At 34.0% G+C, this 10,009-nt stretch overlaps 1 protein-coding gene and 1 long non-coding RNA gene across 5 annotated transcripts; both read right to left on the bottom strand.

Moving 5' to 3' along the window:
* On the bottom strand, window positions 1,774-5,015 carry LOC107614238. The gene is made up of 3 exons (XR_001614341.2): window positions 4,553-5,015; window positions 2,727-4,138; window positions 1,774-2,086 (listed from the first exon to the last, which is right to left on the bottom strand). It is a non-coding gene; the product is annotated as an uncharacterized LOC107614238 (long non-coding RNA).
* LOC107613921 lies at window positions 6,398-10,009 on the bottom strand. 4 transcript variants are annotated; one of them, XM_021110131.1, is made up of 6 exons: window positions 9,953-10,009; window positions 9,101-9,516; window positions 7,976-9,064; window positions 7,660-7,891; window positions 7,324-7,406; window positions 6,398-6,697 (listed from the first exon to the last, which is right to left on the bottom strand). In XM_021110131.1, the coding sequence occupies exons 2-6, from the start codon at window positions 9,419-9,421 to the stop codon at window positions 6,626-6,628; spliced, it is 1,797 nt and encodes a 598-aa protein (XP_020965790.1). In that variant the 5' UTR covers window positions 9,422-9,516; window positions 9,953-10,009; the 3' UTR covers window positions 6,398-6,625. The 4 variants fall into 4 exon arrangements, with proteins under 4 accessions (XP_020965790.1, XP_016171602.1, XP_016171603.1 ...); XM_016316116.1 differs by having other exon boundaries at window positions 7,976-9,516; XM_016316117.1 differs by having other exon boundaries at window positions 7,976-9,511.

The following is a 10,009-nucleotide window of genomic DNA, read 5'->3' as shown; positions in this document are numbered from 1 at the left end:
GAAAAAGTACTACTAAGTTTTTTATAAAAAGTTTGGGGGGGCCATGGCCACCCCTTGTCTGAACTAAGCTCCACCACTGGCTGGGAGCAAGGCTGAGGTGGACATTCTAGCTGAGGTGGTTGATTAATATGGACGTCAATAGCATATTGCTCTTCCATGTTCGTTGAATGCTGGAGCTGAGGCTGAGGCAGAGGCTGAGGATGAGAATGCTTGGTTGCTTCTGTCTCCTCCCTATCCATCATGAAAAGAGCATCCAGTTTCTCTTTCATCTTTTCTGGGTTATCCTCCATTACCATCTTTGGAAGAGTGTCATCCCAAGAATGCAGTTGATTATCGTCCAAGTCCAAGGGAAACAGATCATCCATCATCTCCTTGGTATCCATCGCTAAGAGAGCATCTAGCTCCTCTTCAGTTATTGCTGCATCAAATATTTCCTCTGCAATCATTCCTGCGTTCTGTAGGTCTCCCTTCTTCTTAGTTTCTTGGTCAGCTTCTTGGTTCTTCTTCTTCTTGGTTTCTTGGAGAGTTTCTTGGAGAGGCTGAGGCTGAGAATGCTTGGTAGCTTCCGTCTCCTCCCTATCCATCATGAAAAGAGCATCCAGTTTCTCTTTCATCATTTCTGGGTTATCCTCCATTACCATCTTTGGAAGAGTGTCATCCCAAGAATGCAGTTGATTATCGTCCAAGTCCAAGGGAAACAGATCATTCATCATCTCCTTGGTATCCATCGCTAAGAGAGCATCTAGCTCCTCTTCAGTTATTGCTGCATCAAATATTTCCTCTGCAATCATTCCTGTGTTCTGTAGGTCTTCCCAGCTTCTTCCCTTCTTCTTAGTTTCTTGGTGAGTTTCTTGGTTCTTCTTCTTCTTAGTTTCTTGGAGAGTTTCTTTCGTTTGGTTTAATCCTTATTTTTTTGGTGACTGGGTTGGTTTAATCCTTTAATAACTCATTTATGGAAACTTCACTTTAGATTAGAATTGGTTAGATTAAATTAAATTAAGGGAACTTCCACAAAGATTACATTTGGTTCCAAGATTTTTTCTCTTCACATTTAATATAAGTTTCATTTTTTAAATTAAAGTGGTTTAGATTACATTAAATTATGGATAAAATCCAGAAAGATTTCATCTTCAAAATTTTATTTTAGAATTTTTTAATTTTTGTGTAATGTAAATTTGGAAAATTTTAACTAAATAAAGAAAGTATTCTAATAGGATGTCGAGCTTCTTTCCTGGCTTGATGAAGTGAAGTTAATCGCATCAACTCTTCGAACCGGAAAGAGATAAAAGCCGAGAAATGGCTTGATGAAGCGTTCTGTTCTTGACAGCTATGAATTTAAAGAATGATAATGTGAGATTTGTTGTCTTTAGTAGTTATTTTTTAGTTCTTGATTTGATTATGAAACAAGCTTTTCCCCGACTGCCTGCCTTCTAATCAAAAATTGATTTAAATGTTTATTAAAAGATATATTTCTCAATGTAAAACGAAAATTTAAAGTCTAGATTTTATTAGAGAAATCACATTATTAACTAATTTTGTTAGTTTTAAATAAGTAAAAAAAGTGAGAAAATAATTTAATTTTTATGCACATGTTTTTATATTCAATCAGGATTTGTTACTACAAGAAAATCACTCATTCAGTAATTCTTGAAAAGTATAGCTAAAAATGAAAAAAAAAAATGCCTTTGTCAAAGGCTACTTTTTTTTTATTTTGGAGACACTTTAGTGAAAAATGCCTACTCAGACATTGCCAATTCACAGAGGCTAAATATTATATAAAAAAAATAAATGTATGATACAGAATGTGAGTTACAAACAAGCTCTTGTGGCTAACTCTCCTCCCTCCTCTCCTACTGTGTTTGGACTAGAACTTTACAAAGACAATTTATCAGAGGTTTTGCGAGCAAATAGCCATTTGATCAGTTGAGGAACCGAGTCCATGGCTGAGAAAATCCTCCAATCCGGTAACAAGGTCAGGAGTCGCACGAATTGGTTTTGGTGCAATGATTGCAGTGCCTTGGCAGGCAAAAATGTATTTCTTCTGGTCTTCTCAACCAGTGACCAATCAGCATCGAGGAAGGCATTTCTGAAAAAATAATACATAACAAGTTTATAAAAGTTCAAATACCAAAGTTTATGACTAAAGAAGAAAAATAATAATCACTCATGCAAGAAAAAAGATAACAAAACTTAACAATTAACAATATTTATATTACATTGATACATGAGATAGAGTTTCATATGTAACCAATTCAGATAATTCTGAAGCAACGAGATAATCGTATGTTAGTAAATTTTTTTTAGAAAAAATTGAAGCTGTTAATCCTTGTGTAAGCATGCATGTTTTGTAAGAATTTATCAAAAACAACAGAATAAATAAACACTTAGCCACGTTAGGTTCCAGAACAAATAAACACTTAATCAATACAGGCCTGCTACACATACAAGTCTTTTTGAGTTACAACTGTAAGTGGTAAAAAAAAACAATATCAGGTTTAGCATGAGTCAGATCATCAAGGAAATTGAGCTTATCTTGATAATTAATATAATCTACTTTTGTTAAGTTATGCTTAGCCAATTGGCTCATTATTCTCAAAACAATTATCCTATTGGAGCAGTCATCAGCGTATATAACAAGAAATAATATCAAACAATAAAAAATAACTCGATTAATTGAGAAGTCATAGAGTGCAAAAAGACAAAGTCAAAGTGCATCCAAATCCAACCTTTTTTTATCAAGGATCATTTCAAGATATGATTTGGTGATCCAAGGTCCATTGATACCAAGCCTCATTGCTTCTGTTCAGTCTGCAGAAAATTATTTTTTCCCCACTTTTGGATAAGTAACTCAGCATATTATTAATAAAAGAATGCATAATTCGAGTAGGCAGCAAGGATATACATAGAAATCTCTAGCCAAACAAGGTTTTTAATATAAAGTGGAAGAGAAGGTAAGAAAAGATACAACAATGAAAATGAGAATAACACAAGATCATAACTGACAGTTGAAATGCCAACGAGCTAGTTAATATCACAATTGACACTAGGCCCAAGTTGTAAGACTAATTGTTTCCACAGAAGTGGCACACATCCGAGTGAATGCAGCTGACAGGATAATTTTACAAGTAATGGGGTGAAAACTTCAACAAAATACTTAGGAGAAAACAACAAGACTTTATGATCACTGATAAACCTGAACCGAACTTGCCCTTCAAAATCTCCTGAAAAAGTAACACATACAAGATAAAATCCCAGGGACCATTTATCAAACAGTGGAATAGAACTCATTCGAATTTCAGGGGAAATTACATGAGAAAGCTGCCAGGAAATTGAATAAGTAAACAGCTCTGGTATGCATTGCTTAATCACGTTTCTGATAAAACTTGTGTTCAAGATCAATCATTGAGTTAATAAACTCTAAGAACATGGATGATGATTAATACAAATCAAGTTAGTTGAGACTTAGAGAAGAGATTGAATTTAATTTCCCTTTTTCCATGCTTGCATTCTTAGTATTTCTCTGCAATTATCCATAAATATGGCTTTTAAAAGGTCTTAAAAGACTTCCAGATAAGTAACTACCATTAAAAGGGTTTAGGATTTACACTGATGTATCATATTATATTATATTGAAGTTTCTAGAAGAAATAAAACACAGAAGTCCAAACCCCTTAAACTGGCCCAAGCTGAAGAGTTTCCTGCCTTAATATCACATTTTGCCGAACTTATGGTGAACAGGTTTTGCGAAATTTAATATCAAATTAATCAAAGCATATCAGACATTTTACTAACAAAAAGTTGAAAAGAACAAATCAGACAGCAATGCATACTCTTGACATTTCAGAAAGTGAGAAAGAGAAAACTAAGCAAAATTTAAAAGAATCAAGAAAAGAAGAGTTCTTCACAAGTGAAGCAACCAAATGGATGATGATCATCTTCAAGTCCATCATATCATTGCTACTACAACAAAACCAACAGCAATAGACATCAATGCAGTTCCTTGAATGCTAAGTAAGCTCAGTGCAGCAGACTTATCCTGATTCTCTTGATCTTCAGTAGAAGACTTCAGTGTATTAATTGGAACTTCTTCTGTCGTAACCCCTGCCATGTTAGAAACTCTCTGTATCACTTCAGCTACCTGCAGGTTGCACAAGAATGAACCACGACATTTGAAAGAGTATTGAATCGGACTGGATGTTTAATCAAAAGGGCACTTTTCACTTTTCATTCTATATTCTCATTATATAGATGTTTTTCCCCAATTATTCCACCTCCACTGAAATATACAATTCCTTACAAGTTTGACCATCTAAACCAGGGCATTCAGTTATTTATACCACAAAAATCTCAAATCCAGCACTTAATTATATATAAAATGCAGTTAAATATACCTTCTCTAACAATCAGAACCTAGAACCCTAACAATCAGAACCTAGAACCCCAACAACCAGAAACAATACACATTCAGAAGCTAAACCCCCAAACTTAAAAACCCTATAATCGCAGAACCTCCACAATTCACAGAACCAAATTTAGGAAAAACGAAACATACCATTTCTGTCTAGTTTGGCCATTGTTGTTCATCATCATCATCATCATAGCCACACGCACCTTCTTCGACACTGAAACGAGAGAAGAAGTGAGGTAATGAGCAAGAAAGAGAAGATAGAGAGTGAATCAGAGAATGATTATCTAGTGAGTGCACGATGGTGAGCGACGAGACGACGATGTGAGCTACGATGATGAGCCAAGGAGGCTTGCGACGATTGGGAGCAGCGGCGGTGAGCGCGCGAGACGACGATTGTGAGCTGCGACGGTGAGCTCACGAGACGACGGTGGTGAGCGCACGAGACGGAGATGGTGAGTGGCGGCAACGGCGAGAGACGAAGGAAGGTGAAGAAGAAAACCTCTGTGAATTCGAATGGCGGGTAAATTCAGTAACTTGAAAGCTTGCCTTGAAAAATTTTCATTAAGCGCATACAAAGCATAGGAAACACTTTTGAAAAACGTTTTTTAGTAAGAAAAGTATATTCATATGTATTAAAATAAAGTTTACTTTTAGGATTTTTTTTAAAATAAAATAAAAAAACTATTATTTTTCTAAACCCAATATTCTAAATTTAATTTCAGAAATGTCATTTTTTTTAAGAGTGAATTCGCTCAATTCCGGTAAACTCCGTCCAAATTTTTTAAAATTCTAATTTTTAAGCTATTATCATAATTTCCATCAATATAAGAGTACATAAAATTATAAATGTACACATACATAATGATACAATAAACATAGCTTCTTCAATATCACCGACACCAATGACAACTATTATCATCGTCTCTAAAATACACAGATACACAGAAATAAGTTATATTTAATTATAATTTTTTTAATTATAAATTAAAAAATCACTATTTTTCAAAAAAATACAATTTATTCCTGTGTACTTCTATATATTTTGGAGACGATGATAATAGTTGTCATTCTTAACCTTCCAACGTTTTTTTTTCTTTACCCAATCTAATATTTTTGAAAAAGCATATTAAGCAAAATCTATATAAATTATAGAGTTTGCCGGTGAGTGTAGCGAACTTGTGCTAAATACAAAAAAATCTTATTTGAGAAATTAAAGTTAAAAAATTAGGTATAAAGAAATAATTATTTTTTATTTTATTTTTGAAAAAATNNNNAGTAATAATAAACATATTAATTATATAAATAATATTTTCTTAAATGTACAAAATAATATATAAAACACATATATAATTGTTGAGCAATAAAAAATGACAATAGACCTAGTTGAAATATAATATTTGTTGTTACTTTTAGTAATTTATTGTTAAAAATAATAATTCAAACAAGTTATGAATTTAAAGTAATTGTTCAATTTGCTACCAGCAAATACTTTAGTAATAATACAAAATACTATTATATTAAAAATTGGAAGTATAATTTTTCTCATATAAACAAATATATATAATTTAAAATTACTAAAAAAATCATAGTCATTTGATGTCTTCAAAATATGCATAAATTAATAATCAATACATAAATTCTTTAGGTAACTTTAAATAAGAATTTATAGTTTAATTAAGGAAAAAAACAATGAAACAATGCTAACAAGATGGGTAACTATAGAGATATAAGTTACTAATTGTAAGATTTGAATCTGGAATCTTGAAGTCGAACAAGATGGGTAACTATAGAGATATAAGTAACTACTTTTAAGAAAGAAAATTAGGACATGTTTTTTTCAATATTGAGTGAAAGATTAGAAGTTCTTCGAATTCTTCAGAAGCCCATAATTTTCTATGAAGTTTTCTCATTTTAGAGAGCAATAACGTGCATTACAAATCCTTATGAAATAAAAAATTATTGATCCTGTGAAAATGGAGGGAAGTGCAATAAATCGGAATGTGTGAAGTGTATTAAAAGTATGAATGATGAATCTCATCTTCTACCAAAGTTAATAGTGTTTTATATACATACATGAATACATGTATATGAAACTTCTACATCAAGTCAACTAAATAACTGATAAAGTTAACAAGCTAGCTCTTAAAGCCTTCACTCTTTCTGAGACGCCATGTAAAACATGCAATGAACATGACCATACACATCAGATAACACTTCCTACATCTTAGGTGCTGGCTTACAATATTCAGGATAGATCCATGGCTTGAACGCCTCATCATCCGCACAATGCTGAGTGTAACCAACATAATAATTAAAACCAATTATAAATGTCAAAATGTATATATAGATTATAGAAAGGGCAAGGGCTAGAGAAAACTTAGTGATTTAAAGGGTGTTTTCAGCTATACTTAACTTCTTAGAGTTATCATAATTTATCAGCTCTATCATACATGCAAGACTATAAAGAAATATAGTTCTGAAGTATTAGAAATAGGATCATGTGGACAAAGAAATAAAAAAACAGATACTTATTAATAATAACATGAATATTTTACATAATTAGTAGAAATAGATTGGAAAAGAAAAATTGATTGCAAAGTAACTTATAAACTGCTCCAAACTAGTCAAGACATTCTTGAAAGTTTTGTTCAATACCATTAATTGTAAAACATGTGAGCCTTTATAGGACATGATTGTTCATTATCTCCAACTTTCCTTAATGTTAAATGTGTTTAAGTGATGAATGGCATGTAGCAAAACTTCTATCCTGTTCCCAGAGAATCTAATTATTTCGCGCTATGGTTATACATGTTGTTAGGTGGATAAGCAGACAGATCAACATTATTAGTTGAGCAGGGCACGAAGAGCTAGAAAATTAAATTGTGCAGGATGCTGTAATATCAAGTTATACATACCGTCAACCAAAAAACAAATCCACGTAAGAGCGTCAGACGTTTAGGATAATCACCACTAACTGATTTTAGTTTTTTGTTCAGATCTGCAAGATAAGCATATAAGTATAACTCATTGTTGCTAGTCTTCTGAAACATCTAATGAAGCTAGACAAAAGCATCTTTCCATTTCATGTATTTAAGTGATTCCATGTTCTATTAAAATAATTGATTGTAGTGAATTAATCAGTTCTAATTCAAATTGAAGTATACAGCTTTGAGCTACATTTGGCGACTATTCAAGGACAAAAATACAAAGATACTTGCATATCAAAAGGAGGGACTGAAAATTCAACTTACCAACATGATGATTAAGAAGAGATTTCCCAAGATAATTTCTCTTACAGGTCCTAGGGCCGCTGCGATGCTCTTTATGGTATTCAACTAGCTTTCTATGTTTCATATATTTAAAAAGCTTCTTATACTCTTCCTCACAGTAAGGCTTCTCCAGCTCTTGCATGAGTTTTTCTCTGTACTTTGTGTATTTCGTTGCATTGGCTTTATCATCATGCCAATAATGTTCCAAATTCAACTGCAAAGCAACACATAAAGGCATAATATCAAATGCAAAGTAAAGGGTAAGGGTAAATTCATATATAAAATTATAGATACATACACTTGGAACCTTTCGCCTTCTTTTGCAGAGTGCATCGTCATCATCCTCTTCAATCTCCTCCTTTACCTTTATTTCTATGCCAGATGGAGGGTGAATGTGATCACCCTTTGCTATGTGATCATTCTTCTGTGGTGTCTCACCTTTGAGCGTACCCTTGTCATTAACATCATTCTTCTTTGCCTCTGAAGCCCCGCCATCGTAGCTGCCATTAGAGTCCTTAACTGCATCATTTCTCAATTCTTTTGGTTTCCTACCCCTGCGCTTACCGCTATATTTACCTTCATTGTTTTGTGCCCTAGAAACCTCCACAACATTGGCATTGCCATCGCCATTGGAATCCTTGACAGCATGTTTTCCCAAACCATTTGGTTTCCTACCCCTGCGGTTACCAACATGATTTTGTGCTTTTTGAGACACACCATGAAAATCCTTAACCACGACTAGTCCTGAATCTTTTGGTTTCCTACCCCTACCCCTGCCCTTGCACTCACCCACATGATTTTGTGCCTTTGGGGATGCATCATGAGCATCCTTAACCATTTGTCCTAAAGATTTTGGTTTCCTGCCCCTGCGCTTCCCGCTATAGTCACCAACATTATTTTGTGCCTTTGGAGACACAACATGAGAATCCTCAATTATTTGTCTCAAATTTTTTGGTTTCCTACCCCTGCGCTTCCCACTATAGTCACCAACATTATTTTGTACCTTTGCAGACACAACATGAGAATCCTCAATTATTTGTCTCAAATTTTTTGGTTTCCTACCCCTGCGCTTCTCACTATAGTCACCCACATTATTTTGTACCTTTGCAGACACAACATGAGAATCCTCAATTATTTGTCTCAAATTTTTTGGTTTCCTACCCCTGCGCTTCCCACTATAGTTGCCAACATTATTTTGTGCCTCAGAAGCCACAGTAAGAGCCACATCAGGGTATTCTATATAAATATTTTGCTCAGGGATCTCAATTACATAGCATGTTCCACGAGCCTTCACATTATCCAAAAATAATTTGTACTGGGGATCTTCAGCCACATCTCCAATCAGGGGTTCCTCAGCCACATTAACCAATCTATCACCATCATCCTCCTCGTTTTCCCGAGGATCGAAAACGCCATCATCCTCCTCGTCTTCCCGAGGAACGAAAACACCATCATCCTCCTCGTCTTCCTCAGGAACGAAAACATAATCCAACCAATACCTGTAATCTTCGTCAGTAGAAGTGTCATCTTCCTCTGCTGCAAGACAATCGAATGGACTCTTCACACTAATGTATACATCTTCACAGAGTGGCTCCAGTCCTTTTTTTCTATTACCACTCCTTGAACCAGATGGTTCCTTCATGTGTCTTAAAAGGGTGCTGTAAGAATCCATTGAACTTTCTTCATTAGCAGTTGCAAGGTCCTTATTCTTCTCCAATGTCCTTCTCCTCTTCTTGCAATCCATTTGTACTTCTCTAGACAAAAAATTCACACTTTCTTTCTTCTTAATTCTTTGTCTTGACTTTACAGTTTTCAAACACTACCAAAAACCCATCTTCCCTAACAAAAAAAAAACCACCTTTAGCCATCATATCAATTAAAAATAGAAAAGAAAACCAAAAAGTCTTTTCTCACACAAAAGAAAGTGAAAACGATCACAAAATAGAGACCAGCATGACTGACATTTTAACAAACAGGTTATGGGGGTAAGATGAAGTTTTCTAGCAAATTATTTTTTCCCCCTTTCAAATCTCTATAACATTGTTTCATGGTTACAGGATACCACTTACTTTAGCTCAAGGACAAATTATTCATTACATTGCGTTTTATATAAAACAATTCAGATTATTTTATGATTATTATATGATATAAGGATGAAGATGAGAAACTTGAAAACAGAAAACAATGAAATACAAGGGAAAAGGTGTTAGCAGCAACCATGTTAGTACAAAGAAACAAAAAGAAGCACTTTAAAAAGTAGGTACATGTAGCTAACCTGAACCCTAATTTTCAACAGAGAGTTGCAGATTGAAGAAACTCGGTTATCTTTACG

The sequence above is a fragment of the Arachis ipaensis genome, chromosome B08 (genome assembly GCF_000816755.2).
Source record: "Arachis ipaensis cultivar K30076 chromosome B08, Araip1.1, whole genome shotgun sequence".
Taxonomy (NCBI): Eukaryota; Viridiplantae; Streptophyta; class Magnoliopsida; order Fabales; family Fabaceae; genus Arachis; species Arachis ipaensis.
Note: the sequence above shows the minus strand (reverse complement) of the source record. Positions and strands in the feature narration are given on the sequence as shown.